The following is a 27,831-nucleotide window of genomic DNA, read 5'->3' as shown; positions in this document are numbered from 1 at the left end:
TCGTCCCGGTCCTCTCAGCTCGCTCCCGCCCGTCCCTCAGCTCGTTCCCGCTGTCCCTCAGCTCCACTTCTAGCTCCCTCAGCTCGCGTTCCCTCAGCTCGTTCCCGCCCGGTTCCCTCAGACTCCCCCCACTCCCCTCAGCTCCATCTCGCCCGGTTCTCTCAGCTCGATCCCGCCCGGTTCCCTCAGACCGCCCCACTCGCTCTCTTCCCGCCCCTCGGTTGAAGCCGATCCCCGCGCTGTGACCCCGCGCCCCGCCCCGCGCAGGCGCCCCGGCAGTCGCGGCCTCAGGGCCGCCGGTCCCCGCCATTGCCGGTCGGTCCCCCCGGTCCCCGCCGCCCCGATGCTCCGCACGGAGAAGGTGCTGCAGCTGCGGGGGCAGCAGGGCCGCGCCGTGCGGGTGGTGCGGGAGCACTACCTGCGCCCCGACGTGCCGTGCCGCAGCGCCCTGTGCCGCAGCGCCCAGTGCCGCGCCGCCTGCGCCCGCGGTGAGGTTCCGCCGTGAGGGGTCTGGGGAGAGCCGGGGGCGAGCACTGACAGAGCCGGGATCGCCCGCGGGCCGGGCTGGGGCGGTGGTCAGCGTCCCCGGGGCCGCGGGTGCGGGGGCAGAGCTGGGGACAAAGTGACCCCTGGGCTGGGGTGATCCCTGAGGCAAGTGGGTGATCCGTGATCTGGGGGGATCCCTGGGCAGAGCTGACCTCTGAGCTGGGGCAGTCCCTGAACTGGAGTGAACCCTGGGCGAGGGGTGATCCCTGAGACAGAGGGTGATCTCTGGGCAGAGCTGACCCCTGAGCTGGGACAGTCCCTGAACTGGAGTGATCCCTGAGCTGGGAGAACCCCTGAGGACAGAGGGCGATCCCTGAACTGGGGTGATCCCTGAGGGAAGAGGGTGATCCCTTATCTGGGGGAATCTCTGGACAGAGCTTGACCCCTGAGCTGGGGGGAATCCCTGAACTGGGATGATCCCTGAGCTGGGGGAACCCCTGAGGACCGAGAATCATCCTCGGGCAAGGGTTATCCCTGAAGGGAAAGGGGTGATCCCCATCCTGGGGTGTCCGGATGGTGCTGAACAAATCACGACTGTACCAATGGTTTTCCTTTTAAAGCAGGATCCTGAGAAATCAACGAGGCGTTAAGAGCCGAAGGAATCGAGGAGTTGATTGTTAGAGGGTTTAACTGTGAACAGTTTACTGGCAGTGATAAAAGGCTAAAGGATTGTTCAATTTTTACACATCTCTTGTTTTAAAAGATCCTTTAAAATGAATTAATTTCTGCAGGGTGGTGGTTTATAGCATGAGTTAAATTCTATACATACCTGTTAAGTATTACAATGGGGCCAAGCCATTATCTTGAAGCCATTGTAATTCTGCATCGGCAGCTATTTCTGTTCAGTAATTAAATGTAATTGCCTGTGTTATATCAGGGCATTTCAGACACGGGAAGGCTGCCAGGCTCTGATGTCTGCATTTGTTGTTGTTTTTACGTACTGTGGTGCTGTTATGTGCATCGTAGATCATCACCAGAGCTGTGGTTGATATTTCAGTTGCGTTTGTTGCTGTTGTTGTTCAATAGCACAATTTATTTGATGCAGGAAAATGACTGGTAAATAACAAACATAATATCCAACCTGTTGAAATCGACCAAATGGCTTGCCTGAAAGAAAAGGTTGAGAATTGTGACAGTTTTTTTTTCTTCCTTTGGAACTATGATTGGCATAGTTGTTTTCACTTTTGATTTAGGTTGCAATTGAGGGCAGAAGGTGTATTACTTAGATTATTGTAGTGTATTACTGCTGTATAGGAGATCAGGACTAGTGATAGTTACTGCTCCCTAAAATACTGCATTTGGTTGTGAATTCCTCAAGGATAAATTAAAGGCACATATCAGAAAAAACTCTTAACCTTTCCTGCTGTGCCTAACTCCCCCTATTTTGTACTTAAATATAAATTGTTCTACAGGTGACTGTCAGAGTATGTCCCTATGTGATTATTCAAGGTAACCCAGATGTGAGGGAAATATTTGTTTTCCTTCCTGACTTTACACAGTGTGCTGAGCAAATCTATTTCATGCCCTGTGAGAGACTGCCTGCAAAAATCCCATCAGCAGGTGCTTGTAGGGGTGAGCTGTGCCTGCCTGGAGTCATTCTGCTCTAGATGGATGGGTTAGGCAAGGATGGCTTCCTATGGCACAGCTCCTAAATCTTCCAGTGACATTTCACTTCTAATGCTCTTCTGAATTATGAATAAATATTAGCTTTCTTGTATATCTGCTGCCATCATCCATTATCAGCCTTCAGTGTGAGATGAGGCCAGGTTGCTGCGTGCACAACTGTGCTGGCTGGATTCACACTTGTGCTCACAGCTCAGAGATTGTCCCCTGTCAGCTTCTAAGGAATAATAAAAGTAACCTGACTTGTCAAGATCTATATGATATATTCTGTATAATTTGCCTGCACTGTGGTGAGTTCAGTGTTTATAATAAATAGCAAATGGGTATTAAGAAAAAATACAGCAGAGATCCCCTCCCATCTGAAAGCTTTTGGGTAATCTTTGAAATACCAAAAGCAATTAAACTCTTGAATTTTGAGGTACTTTTTAAGATGTCACCTGTGATGTGTTGTGTCTGGTATTTTGATGGCATATTCCTAAGGGCTACAGTCTGCATAAAGAAAATTAACAGTGATGGTTGATAGTTTAGGATTAAAAACATATTTTCTTTGCAGTAGCAGTGGTTTTGTCTACAGGCACTCTTACCTGTGCTCTTTTATGTAAAGAGCCTGCTGTAAATGGTGTGTTTGAACAGAGAGGGCTGTGGGAGCAGGGTAAAGGAACTGCTCAGAATTCTACAGCCTTTAGAAATTCCATGAAAAGATTTTCTGTGCCAGATGTATAGTCCCTTTTTCTTATGGAAGCAGAGGAAGAGCTGTAACCTTCGCTCTTTTAAGTGATAGCCTTTTCATAATGAAAGTGGATATTTTCATTCCTCTGGATAGAATTTGCACTAAATTTTGGCATCAGTGGATGCAAAAGGGTTTTGTCACAAATTTATGTACCACAGATTAAACCATAATATGTGTAATTTTGTTCATCAGAAGAAGAAATGTACCCATTTGAAGAGACACACTCTAATTTTCTTATATCAGGAAATATTTTCAAGAAACCATTATTTCAGCTGAAAGTTTGAACCTTGAAACTCTGCATTATCTTCTAGATGGCAAATTGTTATCAGATGATGTCACACACTATGTTGTCCCCGACTGCAAGGTTGTTCAGGAGTACCTGGAGATTCTGGAGTTCCCAGAGCTGAAAGGAATTATTTTCATGCAAACAGCTTGTCAGGCTGTGCAGCATCAGAAAGGACGCAGGTATTTATCCCAGAAGAACTTCTTTTTTATTTAGATTGAAGTAAAAATACTGATTTATAAAATATAAAATTTTTTTAGACCTTTCAAGTGTCTTAATGTGTTTTACAGAAGGGGAAGGACTGGGATCCTTTGTGATCCATGGATATCAATGGCTGGCATAGTTTTCACTTGATAGGAGCAATATGAAACCTGCAGCATTATTAACTAATCCAATGGCTGGTGGCAGGAATTCATTAGACTTTGCAGTAATGATTTATTATGTGTCCAGAGCTAGATTATGGACAGGTTTTAGTTTACTCTATTGATGCCTGAGCATTTGTCTTTGGGGAGCAATTAATATTGTATGATATTTATCTCACCAGACATTAACCTGGCCATTGCCATAGCATTTCTGAGTAAAATTTGCTCTCAGGACCTTCCCATATTTCTAAAGCATGAAGGCTTTTAAAGTAATAGCACTTGCCCCAAAAGTGACAAACAAAACAAGTTCCTGAGCACTTTGGATGTTTTGTGGGGCTCAGTGGAAAACAAGTATGTTTAAAATCAGAAGTGTTGATGATGGAACTTAATAAAGTTTGCTTGCAGGTGATGGTTTAGGATTTATCATCAGTGGTATAATTTAATGAGTGCACTTCTCTGTGCATGACAGTAATTTTCCTGGAGTATTTTCATGTGGAGCTAAAATAGCATTACCAAAAGCAGGCACAAGAATATATTTATGTTTTTTCATTGCAGGCAGTACAACAAGTTACGGAATCTGTTGAAGGATCCCCGTCACGACTGCACTGTGTTTGCTAATGAATTCCACCAGCACTGCTACCTGCCCAGGGAGAAGGGAGAATCCATGGAGAAGTGGCAGACCAGGTTTGGTTGAGCCTCTGCAGTGTCACATTGCACAGCACCATGATTTTAGGAATGTGAGAGTTCATTCATGCTCCTGCTCTGCTTAGCTCTGCAGCAGTTCACAGGCACTGCAAGTCTGCATTGTGCTTTATGATTATAGAAGTATCAGCATTGTTTTCTTAGGGAAATAGGCAAAATGTAATTAAATTAAATGCAATAATGCTAAAGAAAAAGCTGGATCAGTGTAAAGTCACACCATAGCATCAGAGTCTTTGCACCTCCAGCCTGCCTTTTACAGTCACTCAGAGGATCTTCATGTTGTGTTGCAGTCAGGGCACAAGTGGATGTACTGGGGAGGAAACATTCCATTCTCCTCTCTTCTTGTCTTCTTGTGAAGCTTAAGAATGATACAGGAACATTTTTGCAGAAAAACATTTCTGTAGCTTGGTTTATATCTCTGAAAAGTCTGAGTGTTAAATCAAAATCTCGTTTATACAAAGCCAGCAAAATCTCACAAGTAGCAAATGAGCTGTGCCAGAAGTCTTATTTCAAACTTTGCTTTTCTAGGAATATTTACAATGCAGCAGCCTGGTATCACAATCACTGCCTGGGTCAGATGCCAGTTGTTATGGTAACAGAAGATGAAGATGCTATCAGGCAGTACGGAAATGAAACAGAAGGAGTGTTTGTGATTTCCTTCAAGGTAACGTGCCAGAAAAATAAAAGGTTTCCTTTATGCTGCATCAAAATGATGAAGCAAGTACATTAAAATATATTGCAAATCATGCTAGAGTTCACATTCAAGAAAACTGCGAGGTAGCTCATATCTCCATTTATCAAAGCAAGCAAATACGTCACTTGTGGGAATCTCAGAAAAAAGCAGAGAGCTGGAAAGATAAAGAGCAGCTCTGAGGATAGAGGTCATCTTTCTCAGGAGACCTTTTCCTTGTTTTGAAGGAATTTTCCATTGATGAGCAGTGATCAGTTCCCTCAGGCAGCTGCCTAAATCTGGAATACAAGCAGTCCATACTGCCTAAATCTGGAATACAAGCAGTCCATCAGCAGCTGTAGCCTAAATATCCACTGACAGTGTTCTTGCCTGGGCTGCTGAGGAGACAATGATGTCTAACATAATTCATTCTTCATTTTGGTGTCCATCTCTGACACCACTGGTACTCAGTGGGATCTGGGCATGGGATGTTCATGTTCTGCTGTGAAAGGATGTTGAGTAAAAGCTGCACCAAACTGGTTGACCTCTGTTGTATTTAGCAGTGGATTAGGCTGAACCTGGCACAGATCTGTGGGGTTTAGAGCAGACTCATCATTACCATTGTGTTATTTGGGTACAGTGTGAGACAGATCCTGTCCATGATGGGCTTTCCAGATGTATTATTGAGAGAACAGAGATCTCAGAGTACTTTTCTGTTTATTTCTATGTGTGCCTCCAGCATTACTTGGATAACTTCTGGCCTGACCTGAAGGCTGCCCACGAGCTCTTTGACTCCATAGTGCAAGCTCGGCGTGAGCGGGAGAGTGAAAGCCAAGAGAACCACGGCAAGGAATATCCTGAGCACTTACCTGTGGAAGTGCTGGAGGCTGGGATCAAGTCTGGGAGATACCTGCAGGTATTTGTTCCATGGGGAACATACACACAACAATGCAGTCTTTGTGCTTGATCCCTTGAGTTGCCTGAAATACAACTGATTTCAGATTAGATTAGAGAAAGAAATGTGATTAGAGAAAGAAATATGGCTGTGGTGGGAAGAGGGAAAGAAAACAAAAGTCAAGAGTATGGAAGGGATTAGAATTCTTAGGATTCTCAAAATATTTCCCCTACGCTGTATTGTGACATGTGGTTTGGTTTTTTTTGGTTTTTTTTTTTTTTTTGTCTTGGAGAAGTTAAAGTAAGATTTGGCTATTGAGGATTTGAAATTTGCTGTTTTTTCTTTAACTTGATATGTGATGTAGCTGTAAATTGAGAGACCAGGTGTGATTTGAAGCAGAGAGACCTTGTTCTTAAATATAAATAGTGCTGCACAAAGGCAGCAGTTCTAACTTCATTTGCACAGAGATCTCCCAGTCAATGAAATTAATTTACAGGTTTATGGCTGTTCAGGGCCTTTATATGGATTGTTGGTAGACAAGTGTCCTTCTTTTAAAAATAATTTAAAGAATTAGAGGCAGTGATTTTTTTCCTTTCTTGGCAATTTCAGCAGAGGCAGGAATAAAATATGAACAGAAAGACTGAAGCTTTTCTTTCCTGTTGAAATAATGCCAGATTCTCTGCTAAGGCAGACAGCAAAAGTAATCTTACACTGCCTATGCTTGGAGTAAAATGCCATTTACCATCTTACAAATAAATTCAGCATTTTAAAGAATTTACTTTGCCAGAAGTGAGTACCTAAAGTCCTACACCCTGCCTTCCCCCCTACAGAGAGAACAGCTGTGTTCAAAATAACCTGTGGATCAATAAAAACTAATTCATGCAAAAATAAGTGTAACCCCCGAAGTGTTATCCTTTCAAGTTGTCTGTTTTTGGGGTGTTTCACCCATTGCTTGGTTTGTTGGTCTCTTCCAGGGTGCCCTGAATGTCAATAAGCACCGAGCACAGCTGGAAGCTTTTGTGCGGCTTCAGGGGGTTGGCAGCAAAGACACAGGTGAGGGGTGCTCAGTTATCCAAGGGGTGAGGGCTCAGCACTGCAGTGCCTGTGTGGTTTCCATGGCCAGAAAGGAGGCTGAAGATTAAACAGAGGGTGGAACTTGTGAGGAGAACTCCTTCCCCTTTCCTACCCCCTGTCCGGTTTTCGGCTGTTTGGATGGCCTGGAAAGGCCCGGGGTGGCCTTGGGGCAGCCCGTGTATCAAAGGAACAGAAGAGGCCTCAGTTCTTTTCTCGGTCTCGGTGTTTATTAATTGTTTATCTAAAAGATTTTCTCTCGGCCCGACAGAGCTCTGCTCAGCAGCCAGCCATGAGCACACTCCCCTCCCTCCGGGCAGTCACCTATCTTTATACCCATTGTTACGTGTACAATATTTATCATTTTTCCCCAATACCTTTCACCCTTATTGCCCGGTGCACTTTCAGTAATGACCAATCCCAAAGTGCCACCATCACCACAGAAGATGGAGGAGATGAAGAAGAAGAAGAAGGACAGGACACGCCCCAATTCCTCCATCTTACTTCTCTAAACCCCCCTGTACAGAAATCCTAAACCCTGTGTTTCACTCTCTAATTAACTCATCCCTTCACCATTCACCCCGGTGAAACCCTCCTGTCCTCATACAGGTGTCGTCTCCTGTGTAGGATCAAAGTCCAGACACTTCTGGAACATTCCAGGACTCCCGAGCCCCCCAAGGGTGCTCTCGGTGACACCTCAGTCCTGAGGTGCTGAGATCCCACAACCCCCTTTGGCCAAGTTCTGGCCTCTTGTCCTGTTTGCCTGCACCTCTCTGAAGGGAACTGCTGGTGCAGATTGTCCCTGTGCTTTGCTCTAGCCCCAGGTGGGCACTCCTTTGACTGCAGTAAGGGTTTGCATAGATGTTGGCAGGATTAGGAAGCTGGTCTTTGTGAACATAACTGGAAAATTGCCTTTTGGATCAAGCTGATCCAAAGTGATCCAGGATTGTCTCTCTGGCATGAGTTACTAATCAGCACCTTTGAAGGAACTGTCCATTGCCCTTGCACAGACAGACTGGCCCAGCTCTCACTAAGAGCTACTGTCAAATGTTCCTGTGACAGACCCTGCAGTCATACTAGTGCTCAATACACTCATTATTTTTTAAAAGCTTGTTTTATTCTAAATCCTCCCCAGAATCCTGTGGCAGTGGCTTTCACGATTTAACTGTGATGTTTTTATAGCTGCTGCCTAAGAACAATGAACTTAACCCAGCCTGTGCTGCTTTTTATCCAAAAGTTCACTCACAGAATTCCTTAAAAGATCATTAAAAAAAAAAAAACAAAAAACAAACTAAAACGAGGAAAAAGTTTTCATTTCCTTGCAATATTAATTTCTTGATAGTAGTCCTATTTAGAAGAAATACTTTTGGAAAAGTCATTTTCTGTTATTTCAGCAGAATGCTGCCAAGAATGGACGGATTTGAATTTTTTTAGAAGATTATGGTTCTGTTTCCTTTTATTTTAAATGCAGAACTTCAGAGTGACATCCTTATTTATGGGACCAAGGCTCGGAACCGTGCAATCCACGGGGACGTGGTTGTGGTTGAGTTGCTGCCTGTGCACGAATGGAAGGGAAGGACTGTTGCCCTCTGTGAAAATGAGACTGAGGACAAAGCACCTGCAGACACCACGGGTGATCCGATGCCCACAGGTAAGGAGGAGCATCCTTTGAATTCCCTGCTGATAAATAATGGGAAAAAAATTGTTAGGTGAAAAAGTATCCCCTTGGGACATTCCTGGGTACCATGGGAACTTAGAGTCTTGTTTGAAATGGTTACTCTGCAGCTGGAGCTGCATCTTAGAAGTTTGTTGAGGTCAGAGCTAAAAGTTACAAGAGGTTAATTTTCTTTTTGTAGGGAAATCATGTTTTGTTTTGCTCTGTGCTATTAAAAATTCTCTGTATTACTAGAACTGGCCACATTTCAGCAGCAATGGGAATCTCTGAATAATTGATGTTGTGTATCAGTTGAAATCTATACAATGAGTTAGTCTCCACATAAATACAAGCTCATTAAAATCTGCCTGTGCCAGCAGTAGTTTATGACACACTGTATTGTCTGCACACCATATGTTGTTGGCAGTTGTAACAGATTTGGGGACACATCAGTTGATTTTACAAAACAGTGAATCTCCTGCATTCCCACATATTTGCTTTCTTGTTTCTGTTTAATTCTTTAATGCACAATGTTCCTGATTTAAAGGTAAAGTAGTTGGAATCATCCAGAAGAACTGGAGGGATTATGTGGTCACTTTCCCCTCTAAAGAAGAGAGCCAGTCCCAGGGCAGAAATGCTCAGAAAGTCCTTGTAACACCTTGGGATTACCGAATTCCCAAAATCCGGATCAGCACTCAGCAGGCTGAGGCCTTACAGGTAATTTAACTGAAGTGTTCTCTGTGTTCCTACAAAGCTGTGTGGGCAATAGAAGCTCTAATGATGTTTTCCTTGACAAAACCATGGTAAAACAGAATCTGTGAGGGTTTGTCGACGGAAGGAGACCAGGACATCCAGTTGATCATCACAGGCCCCATTTTATTGATCAGCACAGCGGGTTAAATACAGTTCGTAATTAACTTCATGCATATTGCAAAAGTTGAGCTCAGGATTGGTTAGTTACATATCAGCAGTTACACCTACTTTTACATTCCTATGGTCCTACTTTTGATACTTTCTACATATTCTTAGGAGATATTCAGGACTAATCTCTACTCCCTTTCTCCATGTTGCAGCAAGGCCACTGATTGCAAGCTGCTGACATCTCCTTTCAGCTTGCTGACTGCTGATTTCTCAGCTTGACCAGTGGCAATATGTCAGCATGGCCTTTCTCAGCTAACCAACTATTAATAAAGCTCTCCACAAGGGTTCAATTTCTGCCTTGAAGGATTGTGTTCAATTCCTGTCAGGTAACAAAGCTTGAGGTCTGAATTTGGGCCACAGTCCAGCTGCCCTGAGCACTTACATATCACTTGCTGTGGGTTTTTCCTGCTGAATGTAAGGTTGTGTTGGGGCTGTGCTTTCCAGGGGCACAGAGGTGCTGTGACAGAGCTGTGTCCCTGCAGGAGCACAGAGTCGTGGTGCGCATCGATTCCTGGGAGTCCACATCGCTGTACCCCAACGGGCACTTCGTCAGAGTGCTGGGCAGGATTGGCGACCTCGAGGGGGAAATTGCTGCCATTCTGGTGGAGAACAGCATTTGTGCTGCCCCTTTCTCAGAAATCCAGGTTTGTCTCTTGTCCGGTTTATCTCGGCTGTTTGAGGGGCCTGGAATGGCCCGGAGTGTCCTTGGGGCAGCCCGCGTATCGAAGGACGAGAAGAGGCTTCAGTTCTTCTTTCGGTTTTTATGTTTATTAATTGTTTATCTAAAAGATTTTCTTTCAGCCACCAGAGCTCTGCTCAGCAGTCAGCCATGGGCACACTGTCTGCCCTCCCGGGCAGCCACCTATCTTTATACCCATTGTTACGTGTACAATATTTATCATTTTTCCCCAATACCATCTATTCTTATAACTCGGTGCACTCTCAATAATAACCAATCCAAAGGTGCCACCGTGGCCAAAGAAGATGGAGGAGAAGAGGAAGAAGAAGGAGGACAGGACACACCCCAATTCCTCCATCTTACTTCTCTAAACCCCCCTGTACAGAAATCCTAAACCCTGTTTCTCACCCTCTAATTAGCTAATCCCTTCACCATTCACCCTGTGAAGCCCTCATCCTTGTCGTCTCCTGTGTAGGGTTAAAGTCCAGCCACCAGACACTTCTGGAACATTCCAGGACTCCCGAGCCCCCCAAGGTGGTCTCGGAGGCTCAGCACCTCAGGACTGAGATCTTGAGATCCGACAGTCTCTGTTTTCATTATTTCCAGCGTCTTCTTTCTCAGAGACGGATTCTCTTACAGCTCAACATCTTTGTTGCCAGTGGGTTTTTGAAAAGTCCATTTTAAAAGCTGAACATTTTTTATAATTTTATTTCATTTTTCTGGAATCTCTTGGATCAGTGGTTCTCTTGATACTATGGATTTTCAAGTCAGTAGTGATTTTAAGATAATCCTTTTGCTGTGAGGAGAAGATTACAAACTCTTAATTCAAATTTGAGGTAGACTTTTAAGATTTTTCTGCCTTTAGTATGTGGTTATGCTACTGATCCTAAAGGCCTCATCCTACTGAAATAATTGTATTAAACACTTTGTTTTCAACTGGAAGAGGAACCAGCTTTCATAGGTAACAATTTTGATTGTACCTACAATTAATAGAAAGAAGAAGACTAAAAAACCAATATGTAGTGGTTATATTTGCCAGAGCTGCAGTATCACCAAGTAATAACATTGGTTACTAATACACATAGAATTCTTTTCAATTTTTTCCACCCTTTGTGTAAAGTATATGTAATGGACTTGTAAAATTAAACAAAAGAAGAATTAAAAAACTAATTAAATCTAATTGTTGGCATCTTTTTGTAGAAAATACATAAATCTATGTTCATCAACAATATTTCTGTATAGATGAGTGAAATGCCAGTGAGTTCTCCAAAGAATCCATGGAAAGTGAGTCCAGAGGAGGCCAAAAAACGCCTTGACCTGAGAGACTCCCACCTGATTTTCAGCATTGACCCCAGGGGCTGTGAGGATGTGGATGATGCTCTGTCTGTCAGGACTCTGCCCAACGGGAACCTGGAGCTGGGCGTGCACATTGCAGATGTGACTCACTTCGTGCCTGCCAATTCCTACACTGATGTTGAGGCCAGAGCAAGGTGAGTTATTCTCTGGAAATGAGAAAGTTTCTGGAGCTCAGAAGTTTGTGATGCTGCCTTAAGGAAGCTTTGGAAGGAAAGAAACATGCTTTCACCTTTCATGTCTTACTAAAGATGACTTAAAGATAATTAAACTATTAGGTAACTAATGACATTCTGCTTTTATTTGGACACATTTTCCAGAAAGCTATACAACTTTATTTTTCCCTAATCACTCTTCTTTGCTTTGTAGTCTAATTTAACATCTGTGACTTATAGTATTTTAAAAACCACTTGTTTGCATTCCAAGGGAGATGAACACCCACAAGATGGAATTAAGTCTTACATGAATTTAATTCCAGAGGTATTTGTCAGGCTTATGTTTTAATATTCAATCTTGTCTTTTAAAGTGCAAATATTTCATTCTCTTTTTTCTTTTATTGCCGGTGTCTTGAACTTAAACTTAATCACTTAATGAACTGTATTCTTTGTAGATTCAAAGAAGTATAATGTGGAGGCAGCAGAGGGGTTTGATTAACTCATCTCTTCAGTGAGCAAATTTTGTCCAGCCCTGGTTCTGCCCTTAATGACAGCTGAAATACCAAGGAAGGCATAATCAGGGTTGTATTGTGCAAATAGCTATTTAATAATTTGGCTTTGGTATTGCACCTGTGAGTGTTCTGTGGGAATAACCTTTTGCCATCAGGCTGTGGAGCAGTGTTTGTGGGTGGGAAGAGCAGTGGCTGTGTTTTGTTGCAGGGCCACCACGTATTACCTGGCAGACCGGCGCTATGACATGCTGCCCTCGGTGCTCAGCGCCGGCCTGTGCTCCCTCCTCAGCGGCGTGGACAGGTGAGCCTGGGGGGTTCTCAGCAGGGACACTTCCACAAGTCACTTTGCATTATTACTGGAGGAACTGTGTACATTAAAAATTCCCTTTCAGTTCTACCACAGGCAGGGTGAATTTTATAGACCGGTTTATATCAATTTACGGGCTCAGTTGGCTGCTGGCATGAGGATATTCAGGGTACAGAGATGTTCATTGTGGATGCATCTGACTAATGAAATAAAAATGGGTAAAAATAACTATCACAGTGTAGCTCTGCTTTAAGATAAAGGAGACCTTATACCTTAGGGGTACTCTGCTTCAGCAGATGAATAGAAGATGATACTGCTGTGTAGCTCATTTCAGTTGTGTTGTGTGAGACTGAAAGGCAAGTGTGTTATTCAGTGGTGTGGTTGCTGAGCACCGGTTTCATGAAGGAAAAAAAAATTATGTTTCCACAACCAGAATTAAATCTATAAATTTCTAAGGGTTGAATGTGCTTGCAGTGGGAGTTTAGGTGTACCAGAACTGTTCCAGAGCTCTGTGGTGTTGTGTTTAAGATACGCTGTGAGTGTCCTGTGGGAGCTGGAGAAGGAATCGTTGGAGACGCTGAGGGTTCAGTACAGCAGAACCCTGATCCGCTCTGCCTACAAGCTGGAGTACGAGACAGCCCAGGCACTGCTGGATGGGGACACCAGTGTGGTGGGGGACATCGTGGAGCTGAAAGGCCTGGAGGAAGGAGCGAGGCAGAAGAAGCTGGCTGAGCTGGTTTGGGCCATATCCAAGCTCACCGACATCGCGCGACACGTGCGGGCCAAGCGGGACCGCTGCGGCGCGCTGGAGCTGGAGGGCATCGAGATCCGGGTGCAGCTGGATGACAAACGGAATATCCATGACCTCATCCCCAAGCAGCCGCTGGAAGTGCACGAGACCGTGGCGGAATGCATGATCCTGGCCAACCACTGGGTGGCGAAAAGGATTTCCGAGGATTTCCCCCTGCAGGCTCTGCTGCGGCAGCACCCTCCACCCCGCCAGGAATTCTTCACTGAGCTTCGGGAGTGTGCCAGTGCCAAAGGCTTCTCAATAGACACACGGTAGCTTTTATTACTAAAGTTCTGTAATTAAAGTTAAGCAGTTAACTGTTTGGCCATGGTATTGTTAAACAATTCCAGCTCTGAGTATCAATGTTAAGAGACACTGCATAGAAGTTCTTGAAAGGAGTTTTATCAGAACCTTTCTGATGATGTTCTGACCAGGAGAAGCTGCCTGCATTCTGCTGGCTGTACTCCAAATGGAGTGAATAATTTTAGCCATACCCAGACAAAACATTTGTTCAGTCACTGTGCAGTAGTCAAGCTCTGCAGTGGCCTTGTTTGCACTGTATTTCCTGTGTAAGAAAGTACTGGTTTAAATTAGGTGAATTCTGTGCAATGTAGTCATTTTAAATGACTCAAAATAATTCATAATTACTTGGGCAAGATAACATGAGAAAGCCATGGTGAAGGGCATCAGTTGCAGCAGACAACTGAGTGAAAACTGGGATTTTTCTAAACATTTTCTTAGAGCAGAGCTGTTACCAAACTGCATTTAGAGTTTCAATACCACTCTGCTTGCCATTTTTGTATGAATAACTATCAGCTTCTGTGTGGGTTTTATGCTGCTGTTAACTGTGAGCCATTATAAGCAGGGACAGTGTAATTTTCTTTGGAATTAACACCTTTTTGCCAGGTCTAACAAGGCTTTGGCCGAGTCTCTGGACAGAGCCAACGACCCCTCGGATCCCATTGTGAACAAACTGCTGCGCTCCATGGCCACCCACGCCATGTCCAACGCCCTGTACTTCTCAACTGGCTCTTGTCCTGAGGAGCAGTTTCATCATTATGGTACCTGCTCACTTTTCCTGCCTTTCCTGTGATTTCTGAACTGTTGGGGGAGGCTTTGACTGCTCATCTGTGTTCCTCTCCCCTGGCAGGGCTGGCCCTGGAGAAGTACACTCACTTCACCTCTCCCATCAGGAGATACGCTGACATCGTTGTGCACAGGCTGCTGATGGCAGCGACCCTGAGGGGCACCACGGGGGATGTGAAGGACAACATCATCAGCAACAAGGACCTGGAGGAATTGTGCAGACACATCAATAACAGGAACCGGGTAAGGGTGTCCTTCTGGGATCTCCATGGTGCCCTGGGGCATGGGATACCACTCCTGACTGTGCCTTTTGTGAATTAAAAGTATCATTTTACTTTTATTTGTAGTGCTTTGGGGTTTTTTTAAATATCAGTTTTCTTCTGAGAGTGGTACTAAAAGTGTTCATACTTCACTTGCACTGCATGTAGGATTTTGTTTTAGATGTAATTTTTCTTGGGGACAGATAAGAGAATAAATAGTGGGAAAAAGCAGCTGTGGAAGTCAAAGATGCTTGTTGAGATATTCACGTAGGTTTTTGTCTCTGTGTGTGTGTGGGGTGCTGGCAGGCAGCCCAGCGTGCTCAGAAGCAATCCACAGAGCTCTTCCAGTGCATGTACTTCCGAGACAGGAGCGCCGAGAGCGACGAGCGCTGCGTGGCCGACGGCGTCATCTACTCCATCCGCACCAACGGCGTGCTGGTCTTCGTGCCACGGTGAGCCCGGGGCTGGGAGGGACACCTGGGCTGCTGGGGTGCTGGGGGGGCACAGCCTGGCACTGCCACGTTCTCATCTGCCATCCCCAGCATCCCACAGGGCGGGCTCAAGGGCCTCCCCAAACAGAAAAGGCTGCTGCCTTACAGAGAACCCAGGGCAAACATGCTGCTGCTCTTCAAGGAGCGTCTTTGAAAATGGAGAACTGTCTCCTCATGGTCTGGCTGGAAAAACCTGTAAAGCTGCTCTTCTCCCATCACTGATCCATTCCAGGCCCCACCCAGCACTAAGATAATGGATCACTGACTATTTCACTTCTGCTCTGCTGCTCTCAAAACACTTCAGTCACTGTCTCTCCATGCTGTTCTCATGTCTGGGTTTCTTTAACACCACCTATCCTGTTCCTGAGGCAGCATTATCAGCCTGCCATGCCTGCCCCTTCCTGTTGCTTTTCTATAATCTCAGCCTGCAGGTTTCGAAACTAAGAGACCTGAAAATGGTTAGAACAGCTTCTCTGTGCTCTGCTCTAGGTATGGAATCAAAGGTGCAGCCTACATGAAAAACAAAGAGGGCTTGGTCATCTCCTGCCAAGGGGCTGGGAGCTGCCAGTGGAAGCCTGGTTCCCTCCATCGCTCTCAGCATAAAATCACCTCCACTACAACTGCTGGGGACTCGATGACCTTGAGCCTTTTCGATCACATCACAGTGAGTATCTCACGAGGGGAGGAAAGGAAATGGCACCATCAGAAATGTAACAACAATATTGCTTTGCAGGTGAGGATCCTCGTGCAGAGTTCCCGCTGCCACGCTGAAACCATCAAGCTGGAGATCATCAGCAACGCCCCACACCACAGTGCGGACACCGAGGCCGCCCAGAGGAGCCTGCAGGGGGTGAAGTGTGAGCTGGTGAAGGAGGTCAGCCAGTCTGCAGAGGAGGCCCAGCGTGCCCAGGACACAGCCAGGCTGGAAGTGATGGATGAGGAGTCACGGCAGTTCTGCCAGACCAAGGGGCCCAGCCTGTACCAGCTGCTGGAGGAGATCCGGGAGCTGGCGCTGCTGGATGTGACAGAGGAGATCAGGACCTGAGCTGGGACCTGCCCCCGCTGCTGGGGCTGCCCCACTCCTGTTCATTGTGCACAAGTGCTTGGGGATCTTTAAAAAAGCAGTTTATTTAAATATTCAAGAGTCCTTTCAATAAGAAGCTAAGTGTCTATTTTAAATAAGAATTATTTTTATCTGATTATGATATAGATGTGTTATGAAAATATTTTATACCTGATAAAGCTCATATTTCAGACTAAAGACAGTGTGCTGTGAATTCTTTCAAAAACCATTCCAAAAATTACTTTGCCGATGTTGTCCACAAATTAGGTTCTTCAAACCTAAATACTTCCTTCTTTCCTACAAGGTCATAAAAAGCAAATTCCTTCATAAAGTAACACCTGTTGCCCTGAGGGTAGTGGCTTAATTCAGTGTGTAGAAATTCAGTACTTTTTACCCCTTTATTAGAAGGGGTGATTCCTCTTCATTCTAAAAAGAGAAAAGTTGTTGTGTAAGGAAAACCAGGACTCTAGGAAGAGAATGAAGCAGAGGCTGAAGCAGAGCAGGATCAGGAGAAGGAAGATCTCCTTGTCTGGGGAGAGATGGGGAAGTGTGGGAGCCCTGGCCTTGCAGCAGCCTCATACAAGAATTTCAGGTTTGACTTTTGAAATTTAATAGCTTCCATTTTATATGAAAAATATATAAGTAATGGATAAGCAGTTAAAAAAAATCCAGTGCCCCTGTTAAAAGACTTGTTAAAAAACCCCAAACACACCTTTAATAGTAACTTAATACATTAACATGCCAGTTCATTCAGTTTAACATAAATTATAAACTCTATTCAAATAGGTCCAAAAACTCAAACATTTCTTAGAAAACGTTTTGGGAGGTGGAAAACATGGCTCAAGTTCTGTCTCCTGGTCTATGGAGCTGCTCCCCTGCAGCTTCCAGGAACGAGTTCTGTCCTTCAGTGACACCATGGGAAAGACTTCCCTGAAGCTTCTGGAGTGCCAAGAGCCAGCAACATTTCAGTACAATGACAGTACTTAAAGCAAGGAGGTCTTTTGGTCAAGAAAGGCATTCACGGTGTGGGGGAGCTACTGCTCTTCCCTGGCAGATCCCAATCCATCATCTCCATCTTCTGTGGGAGCAGCCTTGGCTGCAGGACCCTGAGTGTCTTCAGTGAGGTCGGGGGGATCCTGAGCAATGGGGCTGTCAAACTCCTCTTCTGAGTAACTGCTGGGGAGCTCTGCTGGGGAAAAAAAAAATAAATAAACGAGCAGATAAGATGTCCGGTTTTCGGCTGTTTGGATGGCCTGGAAAGGCCCGGGGTGGCCTTGGGGCAGCCCGCGTATCAAAGGAACAGAAGAGGCCTCAGTTCTTTTCTCGGTCTCGGTGTTTATTAATTGTTTATCTAAAAGATTTTCTCTCAGCCCGACAGAGCTCTGCTCAGCAGCCAGCCATGAGCACACTCCCCTCCCCTCTGGGTGGTCACCTATCTTTATACCCATGGTTACGTGTACAATATTTATCATTTTTCCCCAATACCATTTATTCTTATTACCCGGTGCACTTTCAGTAATAACCAATCCAAAAGTGCCACCATCACCATAGAAGATGGAGGAGAAGAAGAAGAAGAAGAAGGACAGGACACGCCCCAATTCCTCCATCTTACTTCTCTAAACCCCCGTGTACAGAAATCCTAAACCCTGTGTTTCACCCTCTAATTAACCAATCCCTTCACCATTCACCCCGGTGAAACCCTCCTGTCCTCATACAGGTGTCGTCTCCTGTGTAGGATCAAAGTGCAGCCACCAGACACTTCTGGAACATTCCAGGACTCCCGAGCCCCCCAAGGGTGCACTCGGTGACACCTCAGTCCTGAGGTGCTGAGATCCCACAATAAGATACCATTGCTGTGTTTAACTGATGCTTCCATCACCAGAATCCCAGGCTGTGGCAAAGGCAGCTCAGAGATAGGAGTTGCATTTCACCAGAGCTTGGTACAAGCACCAGGGAGTTTAACCACAGGAAAACTGTGAAATGTGAGAGCTGCACATTGCAGCACTCCCTAGGGAAGCCATCAGGGCTGTGAGCAGCAGCTCAGGTCCCTGTGGCACAGCAATGGCTCCTTACCCTGGGGCTGCTGCTGGGCCTGGCTGAGGCCCTGCAGCCGCGCCTGCCGCCGCTCCAGGGCCAGCTGCCGGTTCTTCTTCATCCGCTCCTGCTGCTCCTCCGTCAGGCTGGGCCCGGGCAGGGGGCTCAGCTCCTCTGCACTGCCAGCCTGGGAGGGGGCATCCTCAGCAGCTGCATCCAGCCCATTGCTCGCCCCTTCTTCTGCTTAAAAAGGGAAGAGGGGCAGAATCAACACTTTAAACACACAGAGATCCACAACACATCAGTCAAGAGAATATTTTGAAAGCACTTCTGTGTTCTACATTTTGTATTGACAGCTGAAGCTCATTTCATAATTTTAATGGGAGATTTTCTGCCTAGGCCCACATCCCCAATATTCAAAGGGCACAAGTGCTCAGAGCTCACACCCACAATGATCAATGCCCGAGTGCAGAGGCACAGCTCTGTGTGCTGAGTTATCAACAGCAGCTGTGCTTGGAGGGTCAAAAGGAACAGGAAATCCAGGCACTCCTTAGGGCCAGGTCATTTTCCTCCCAACACTACTCATAAAACACTGTCCTTTAGAAAGTGGCAGGAGTCCTACAGGAATTCCAACCTTTCAAGGCCAGGCTGTGTGGCACTAATTGAAGGTGGGGATGTCAGGGGATTGAACAGGATGGGTTTTAAGGTCCCTTCCCACCCACACCAATCCAGGATTGTGTGAATCACAAGTCTGAACACATACATTGAGTACTCAGCTCTGAATTCAGTGTGCTCTATTACACAGATATTTACTCATCTGCCAGCACTCAAACATGCAAAGTGGAGGCAGTTCAGCCAGAAAAACTTCACCCACCCACAGAGCACCCAAGGCCTCTGCACCGCTTTAAGCCTGTGAATAGAAAGGAGAGCTGACAAAGAGGTTGGGTTGCTAATAAAACCTCAGGCTGGGGTGTTGTATTTGACACAGTTCCTCCCCTGAAGGCTGCAGCAGTGCCCTCAGTGCCCCAGAGGCACGCTGGCAGGGCCGTGTGTGGAACCATCGCACAGAACAATCCGATCCCTCTGCAGACGCTGTCGGCAGGAACCACTGGTGTTGCTGTCCGTGGCTGCCTCTGGCTGCAGGGCAGCTCTCACACTGCAGCACAGCAAGGCAGCCACGTGGCACCAAGGGCACCCCAAAGCCCAGGCCAGCTCTTTGCACTCATAACTCATCCACAACACCATTCCCAAGCACTGCCTGGGCTGGAGCTTCACGTATGGGCAGACAATGCTCTCAGAGAGACTGACAGCAGAAATGCAAAACCCTGCACAGATCCTTAGGAATTGTTGGAGATTTTTTCAGAGATGGCTTAGAAAGCAGCTGTGAGGAGCAGATTCTCACAGCCTGTTTCTGTGAACAGCAGAGGTTCTCAGGTTATTTTTAATTACAAGTAAAGGTGACAAACATGAAGGCCTTGAGAGCCTTGCACATCAGAGTTCTCAGGCAGCTTTCTCATAACAAGTGGATGTTCTATCTTTGGCTGTTTTGGGAAAGCAAGAATAATTTTGAGAACCCAAATCTTGGTATTGGAAACATAAGGAGGGGTTGGTATGTTATCTCTGACCTATTGTGAGCTCAGATTTGGCAACATGCATGAAGTGAATTAACACTGTTATAAAAAGTGCCTGATTGATCAATAAAGTGGAGTCGATGCTGACCAACGCAAGGTGGGTCGTCTCCCTCCAACTTCAATATATAGTGAACTTCAATAAGGAATGACAATGAAATTCCCTCCTTTCTGCTGTTGAAGTTTCTTACAAACTACCATGTAAACTCTACTTCTTCTTTAATTAAAAAACTGTTTTTGACTAATTTCCGTTTGATTGGAAGAGACTCCTGCCTTACACCCTAAGTAAGTGCTGGGTTTTGGTCCTGGCAGAGGGGATTGTCCCAGAGCTGTGTGCCAGCTCTGACAGACACAGCTGTGCCCCCAGCATGAGCAGGCACTGTGCCTGTGAGGGACAGCACCCCCTGACTGCACTGCCACTCCTCACACAATAACAGCATGAGTTTGTGATTCCTGCCCTAAGAGGATCCAAGAGCTCTCCAGACTGCTCATGTGAGAGTGCAACACAAACCTGTGTGCTCAATAACTGCAGGTTTAGGGGGTTTTTTGGAAGAATATTTCTAACAATGCTGGTTAATCCCATCTTCTATTTCCTTTCAGCAGACCATGCAATTTTATTTATTTTCACACACACATGCAAGTACCAGTTCAGTTGTGCCACCATAAGACTCACAGAAGCCTGGTTTTAAAGCACAGACCTCTCAACAATTTCTTCTACACTAGAAAAGCCTATCATGATCATTCACTTCTGGTCAGTAGGAAGGGAAACAAATCATCTTAAGCACTGAAGAACTGAACAAATAGCAGAGAGAGCATACCTTCGTTATTTTTGAAGTCTTCATGTAAAATAGGAAGATCAAGTCTGATCCGCTTGAGGCAGGTCTGCAGGTGGGACATGAAAAGACTGGGGTTTCATCTGCAGCAGGTTTTAATGTTCAACTTTGGGAGCATGGGAAAACATGAAAAGACTGAGGTTTCATCTGCAGCAGGTTTTTGTGTTCAACTTTGGGAGCATGGGAAAACCACAGCAATTCTACGCTTGGTTACTCTGAACAAACACTCTCACTTCTTGTCCATTTGACACACAGACCTCCAGTGCTGGGATCATCTTCCCAGTCCTTCACCCATCACCCAGCCAGGTGAAGCTGAATTCTTTCTCAGTCTTCTTTTGCAGGTTCAAACATTAAAAATCAACCAAACAAAACCCAAACTCCCAACCAGCTCCAGCTGGTAAAGCAACTTGCTGTGGTTAAAGATGGCCTAAAAATGCTGAAGCCAATTCTCTGGAGGATTACTTCAAATAAAGAAAGGTTGTATCTAAATACAAACATTAATACTAGACAAAGCTCTAAATTGAGAGAAATTTATTTAAATAACATTTTACTTCTGAGCAGTATGCACAACCTACATCTTCTTTAACTGCATAATTGATCCCCTAAACCTACTTCATGCACTATTCCAAACACCATGAAGAGCTGACAGATATACATACCTGAACTTCCTTTTTGTTTCCCAAAGACTCCACTACGTCAATAAAATCCTCAAACTGCAGTTTTGGGAACAGTCTGTGAGCCCAGTGTTCCATGTGTTGGATCAGAGTCTTCAGGTCCTCTGCCTGGAGCAGGAAAGACAAGAGCAGCTGCTGAAGCTGACAGAGAGGGGAGATGCAGAGGGCAGTGGGGCAGCAGTTCCTGCACACAGGGAGCATCTGCAGCCCAACAGTCTCTGCAAAATGGCAGCAGGACCAGTGTGGGGGGACCTTTCCTTCCTCCCCCCACAATCCCTGTGGAAGCTCAGGCTGTGAGAACAGCGCTGACACAAGTTCAGGGGAGCATCTGCATATCCTGTCAAACACCTGCAGGTCCTGAGGAATTGTCCTTAACCCACCAGGGCTGAACTCAGGCTGGAATAAATCCACAGGGGCACAGCTGGCATTGCTCCTGATGTTTAGAATGCAGATACATCAAATTAGGCTGATCTAGGAAAGGTTTTTGCACCTTTCAGCACTACTGCCCAGTTCCTGGGTGCTCCAGCGGTAACGAGAGCACACAAACCAGAGATGCACAGGAGTCCTTGCAGGGTGCCAGGAGAATCATGGAATTGTTTGGGTTGGAAAAGTCCTCAAAGATCACAGACTCCAGCCACTCCCTCAGCACTGCCAAGGCCACCAGTAAAACATGTCCCCAAGTGTCACACCTGAATGTCTTTTAAATCCCTCTGGGGACAATGACTGCACAGCACAGGCTGCCCAGGGCTCAACAACACTGCTGAAGAAATTTCCCCTGATTACCAACCTAAACCTCCCCTGGCACAACGTGGGGCTGTTCCCTCTTGTCCTATTGTTTGTTACCTGGGAGATGAGACCGACCCTCCCCTGTCTACAACCAACTCTGCAATGATGTGTAAAGGAAAATAAGCTCTGCATGTTGAAGTGCACCCAAAACAATCAGAAAGCTTGTAGAGAAAGTCCTGCTTTCTCTTTGCTCAAGTGCTATGTCACACTTTTTTAAAAAACTTTGGGATTCAAAACCCTGCTTGTATGGACAATACAAGAATCACAGATGGGATATGGGATATTCTACTTCTAGAGTTGAGGAAAAGAATTTTATTATCAAAATATGGATTTTTTTTTTAAAGCATTTCATGTTTGTTTTAAAGTCTGCAGCTCCAAACAACACGAGGGCTTGTTCAGGTACTGCTGGGAAGCTGGCCAGCAAGAGTCCTATCAAAGCTCCCCATATCACATGGGCAGCACTCCAGCACCCTGCATCCACCTCCCAGGAAACAAAACCCAGCTCTTACCTCGTGCCCTTTGCCCTTGAACTTGACGTTGTCAAACATGTGTCTCAGAGCTGGGAGCCCCCTTTCTGAAGTTAACCTGGGAATAGGAAACGGGGCACTTATTTGAAACCCACTTTCTTCTTTCAATTAACAAGAAAAAAAAAAAAAAAAAAAAAAGAAAAAACTCTCACATTTATTGAAACAGCCTAGAGCTTGGATTCTTTCTGTTGATTATAAAGAACTCAGACCAGTTTTAGAGGTACTGTAATCATTTTCTCTCACAACCCTACATCAAACTCAGCACACAAAGAAATATTCTGTATAAAGTTACCTTTGGGCATCTAATCTAGGCCTTGGTCTCTTTAGTGCCTTCTGTTTGGTCACAGCAGAATCCTTTGTTTGGGACTGCTGGTTTCCATCTGGATCTGGGGAAGAAAACAGCATCATTTAAGTATTCAAAGTAATTGCTGCACATTTTAAGTTTCTACTTGTATTTCTGATAAGTGCATTGAGAGTACATCCAACACTCTTATCTCTTCTAAAAGCCAAGTCATAAAGAATAACTACAGATCCTTGCTGTACAATTATTTGTAGCAACATTTTGTCAGAAGAGTTTGAGTTTTATGAAGATTCCTTTTGGCACATATTTTCATGGATTCCACAAAAAAAAAATTCCCACAAGCTGGAAAGCATCTCGTGATTAACAATTTAAATTTACGGTTTGTTTTCTGCCTATTTTAATGCACTGAAGTTCAACACCAATTTCGATTGCACAGCATTAGAATGGGATTTTTAGGGGTCCCGGGTGCTCACCTCCATTAGCCTGAGCCCATTCTGCATCGTCTCTTCCTGGAGAGGCAGGAGGGGGAAGAGGTGGGAATGTTTCGTCCTCTGTGTTCTCATAATCAGGAAGGTCAAACAAGTTGTTCTCTAAAGGATCTAGCATTGCCATAGAGAAGCCTTTTTCCCCTCCTGCAGAAAACAACAAAAGCATTTAAAGAGAAGCGGCGAGGCTGCCACAGAAGCGGATAAACATCAATTATTTACAATATTTACAGATCGTCATACAATTAAACAGCAGATACCATACGCAGGATAACACAACCCAGCCTTGCTGAGCCGAATAAAATAAGGGCTTGTGATGTTCCAACTCGCCAAAGTTACTTGGGAGTGGCAGGAATTAACTAAAATAAGTGGATTGCTGACCACAGTGCTTATCCATGGAGCCGCGTGGCACTCACATTCCCCACCAAAGCCTCGGGGGCAGGAGCGGCAATTCCCCAAATTTACAGCGCGCTCACCCACCCCGAAACGCGGGCTGGAGGAGGACGAGGAGTTCCTGATTCCGGCTGCTCCAGGGAAGCTCACCCAGAGCCCCCGGAGCGGGCTGGCCTGAGGCGGTGGCAGCTGAGGCTCTGTTTCAGGAGCGGTCTCCGGAGCGGGGCTGGCCTGAGGCGATGGCAGGAACGGCTCTATTTCTCTGCTTCAGGAGCGCTCTCCAGAGCGGCCCCGGGCTGAGGCAGTAGCAGGAATGGCTCTATTTCTCTGCTTCAGAAGCGCTCTCCGGAGCGGCCCCGAACTGAGGCAGTAGCAGCCGAGGCTCTGTTGCTCTGTTTCTCCGCTTCAGGAGCGGCTCCGGCCGGAGCGGGGCCGGGCTGAGGGGCCGGGGCCGCCCCCGCGCGCGCTGGCTCCCGCGAGAGCCCCGGGTCTCGCGAGCTCCCGAAGGCGGCGGCTCAGGGGTTTTGGCGCCAAAACGCAGTGGGCGGGGCAAGGCGTCTGAGGAGATCCCAGGGCTATGGAGTCCAGGAATGCTCCGTGTGGGAAAGGACATTGCAGAGCATCTCATTCGCATTCCAACCCCCTGCTCTCGGCAGGACACCTTCCACTACCCCAGCTTTCTCCAAGCCCTGTCTAATCTGGCTTTGGACGCTCAAGGATGGAACAGTTGCTCTAGGCAACCTGTGCCATGGCTGCACCACCGTCACAAGGAGGAAATTCATCCTAGTATCCCAGAATTTCATCCTAATATTCCATCTAAACCTACTCTGTTAGTTTGAAGCCATTGCCCCTTGTCCTGTCTCTCCAGATCCTTGTAGATGGTTCCCTCATGAACTGGAAGGGCACAGGTCACCCCAAAGATGCTCCAGGCTGAGCAATCCCAGTTCCCTCAGCCTCCCCTGGGGCTCCAGCCCCTTCCCAGCTCCCTCAGCCCCTTCCCAGCTCCCTCAGCCTCTCCCGGGGCTCCATCCCCTTCCCAGCTCCCTCATCCCCTTCCCAGCTCCCTCAGCCCCTTCCCAGCTCCCTCAGCCCCTCCCGGGGCTCCAGCCCCTTCCCAGCTCCCTCAGCCTCTCCCGGGGCTCCATCCCCTTCCCAGCTCCCTCAGCACCTTCCCAGTTCCCTCAGCCCCTCCCGGGCTCCATCCCCTTCCCAGCTCCCTCAGCCCCTCCCGGGCTCCATCCCCTTCCCAGCTCCCTCATCCTCTCCTGCGGCTCCAGCCCCTTCCCAGCTGCGTTCCCCTCCCTGGTTTGAAAGGCCAGGTCTCTGCTAAGGAAGGCAGGAGCCTCTCTTCAAATAGAAAATGCAAACCTCCTCTCTTCAAATTATTATAATTTTGAAATTAAGGGGCAAAGATATGGGAGTAGGAATAACAGTTCTTTATTAAGGAAAATAAAAATAAAAATGCAGGTCAGGGATTCCCGCCCTGGCTCAGCCCAGGACCAGGACAGAGCCATCCTGAGATATTCTCCAGACAAAGCCTTCTGGGAATTGACAACTGAACAGTTTGCAGTTGTCCAGGATGGAATAAATACACGGAGCCCTCAGAGGTTTGGCAGCTGTGCACATAAAATGCCATGTAAGGATTTGGGCTGCAGGGACAACAGGAGAGGCTCCAGGCTCCTGTCTCCAAAGCAGTTGGAGCTGTAAATTGTTCTCATATTTTTACAGCTCAGTCCATAGAAGTGTATCTGACTTAAATTATAGTCTCTTTTTTGTTTAAACAAAACTATATAAATTAATGTAAAATATGAATCCATTAAAGGAATTGGTTTTCCCTTATTTCTCTATAAATCCAAATTTGACATACAATGTTTCTGGTAATTTAATGTATTCTTTCTAGTACGGCAAAATCAATTGCAGTTACCTTCTGGTTAAAATTCTTTTAACAGTAAATGTTTAAAACGTGTATTCACAATTGCAACATCTTTTATAATCAAGAATATATCAAATATAGAGAGAACACGCTAATGGATTTTTTAGCACTGAATCAATTAATCTTATCTTTTTAGATATGGCAAATTTCTTCTATCGATTGAGGCAGCTGAAGTATGAAAATTAACACAGAGATTTAATAATAATCATAGATCAAGTGCTGTTAATTTCCAGCACAAAATATTGTAATTGTCATATAAAATTACTGAAAATCAAATATCTACATGATGAGCTCTTTGCATTGAAAATAAGAGTCGCTTTTTGTACTGAAAAATCCTTACAAACAAACAAACAAAAATCAGAAGATCACTTACAATCTCTGCAGAGGACATGGTTATAAAACCCACCATATTTATGCGACTTTGATTAATCAATATTTTTGAAGTGTGTTTAATTAGAATCTGGACTTGATGACCTAGGTGGTTCTTTCCAGTCCTATGTTCCTAATTAAATAAAAAGCAAATGCTGGCAAGCATTGATTATTGGTTTTCCTCAGGAAATGAATAACCAGCCACATGCTGCTAAAATAATAAGTCAGGAAAAAACAAACAAAACACCCCCCACAGGTTGTCTCCATTCTAGAAAACACTTCTGGTTTCTAGTTTAGGTGAAAAGGAAATATTACTGCTTGTTTCTGTTTGATTACTGTAATTTCATTAGGAAAACTGCAGAAAATTAGCACCTTATTTTATATTTCAGTCTCATTTCCTGCTTTGTTACACGTAATATACAACAAAGCAAATCTGTCAAATGGATAATTGCCTGCTTCCACGCTTGAAGGGGTTTATTCCTAAGGGAGCAGAATTTGCTCGGCAAAAAACCCTTCAAATATTGTGTTGGCAAAGCTGTTCATGCCATAAACCCTCAGCACAACTGCTCCCATTGTATTAATGTAAAGTCACATCCTAAGGATTAAGCAAATTTCAGTTATTTGTAATTTATACTTATTTACATTTATACCTTGCTGATCTAATCTAAATTTGATGTTATGCAGCCACCTTAAATTCTAAGCTTTTAGTATATCACAAAGCATTCAAATTGTGCTGTGATCCACAGGGCTCTTTTAAATCTGTGTTTCTTGAGGAAAACAAGGTGCAAGGCAGGTGTGATCTCTGTCAGGCTCTCTGTCAGCTCCCTTCAAATAATTTTTGATCCTCTTGGCCAATTTTATTCAAATTCAAACCAGACTTCTTAAATTCCATTGCTTTATGGGACCAATTATTTCCCTAACTTGCTTTGCTAACCACTAAATAGATTAAGAAGTATTAAATCTTGCAAATAGAAGTTTGTGTGCACATGTTTTGGCTGTAAAATATGCGGCTCCATGTGGCAATCGAGTTTGAAAAGTTGGCTTAATTTAGATGCAATTGATTTATATAGTAATTGTGGTTTTCTTTTCATACAAGAAATTAGGCAAAATTTTGGTTTCTATAAGGGGAAAAAAGTGGTAATGAAGACAAGCTTCTTTGTTCCAGTTCTGTTTTCAGGGACAAATTATTTTTATTTTTCCAAGCGGTGGTGAAATCAATTAATCAGAAAATCTCCCTGCTCAGAAGCCTCTCACTGAAATGACAGTGCCTTCTCTTTTTTCTTCACCTTTTCCTCTGTGATTCACCTCCAGAATCACCTGTTTGTACAGCAAAACACAGTTCCTTCCAAGGAGAATATCCAAATTTCCAAAACATGTTTTCTGTTTTGGCTGGGTAAGTGCACTCAATTTTTAGAACTAATGCCCTGAAGTCAAACCTCTTTGTTTTACAGACAACAGTGCAGAAATTATTTCTGCAGTGGCATCAATCCATATTCCTGTGGATTTATTTCTAGATACAGTGAACCCAAGATATTTTTGGGTTTTGTGCTTTGGTCAAAGGGATTTGAAAAGAGATTGATGAAATCAGTTATTTCACAGTGCAGCGTTCTCAGTGCAAGGATAAAGCACTCCAGAGGAGGGAGCTGTCCCTTAATATCTGGAATTAGATGGAGGGAATATGACTTTAATGGCAAAGCTGTGAATAATTTTTTTTT

The 27,831-nt window shown here is 45.2% G+C and overlaps 2 protein-coding genes and 1 non-coding gene across 6 annotated transcripts; 1 reads left to right on the top strand and 2 right to left on the bottom strand.

Annotated features, from left to right (window-relative positions):
• The first annotated feature begins 235 nt into the window (after positions 1-235).
• DIS3L (DIS3 like exosome 3'-5' exoribonuclease) lies at positions 236-16,774 on the top strand. Its single transcript, XM_074549139.1, has 17 exons — positions 236-488; positions 3,211-3,364; positions 4,100-4,228; positions 4,775-4,910; positions 5,656-5,832; positions 6,786-6,864; positions 8,354-8,533; positions 9,084-9,253; positions 9,940-10,101; positions 11,379-11,626; positions 12,365-12,457; positions 12,992-13,525; positions 14,160-14,314; positions 14,404-14,582; positions 14,906-15,051; positions 15,580-15,754; positions 15,824-16,774. Exons 1-17 carry the CDS (start codon positions 344-346, stop codon positions 16,133-16,135), a joined length of 3,174 nt encoding a protein of 1,057 aa, XP_074405240.1. The 5' UTR covers positions 236-343; the 3' UTR covers positions 16,136-16,774.
• TIPIN (TIMELESS interacting protein) lies at positions 16,740-24,307 on the bottom strand. Of its 4 annotated transcripts, none has more exons than XM_005483499.4 (8): positions 23,902-24,307; positions 23,410-23,568; positions 22,928-23,021; positions 22,618-22,693; positions 21,308-21,430; positions 20,634-20,697; positions 18,227-18,427; positions 16,740-17,342 (listed from the first exon to the last, which is right to left on the bottom strand). In XM_005483499.4, exons 2-8 carry the CDS (start codon positions 23,546-23,548, stop codon positions 17,188-17,190), a joined length of 852 nt encoding a protein of 283 aa, XP_005483556.2. In that variant the 5' UTR covers positions 23,549-23,568; positions 23,902-24,307; the 3' UTR covers positions 16,740-17,187. The 4 variants fall into 4 exon arrangements, with proteins under 4 accessions (XP_005483556.2, XP_005483554.2, XP_014120141.2 ...); XM_005483497.4 differs by having other exon boundaries at positions 18,227-18,430; positions 23,965-24,307; XM_014264666.3 differs by having other exon boundaries at positions 18,227-18,430; positions 23,902-24,306.
• LOC113458811 (small Cajal body-specific RNA 14) lies at positions 19,234-19,366 on the bottom strand. Its single transcript, XR_003379431.1, has one exon.
• Positions 24,308-27,831: the final 3,524 nt, after the last annotated feature.

The sequence above is a fragment of the Zonotrichia albicollis genome, chromosome 11, assembly GCF_047830755.1.
Source record: "Zonotrichia albicollis isolate bZonAlb1 chromosome 11, bZonAlb1.hap1, whole genome shotgun sequence".
Lineage (NCBI taxonomy): Eukaryota > Metazoa > Chordata > Aves > Passeriformes > Passerellidae > Zonotrichia > Zonotrichia albicollis.
The sequence above is the reverse complement of the archived record's forward strand: the minus strand, read 5'-3'. Positions and strand labels throughout refer to the sequence as shown.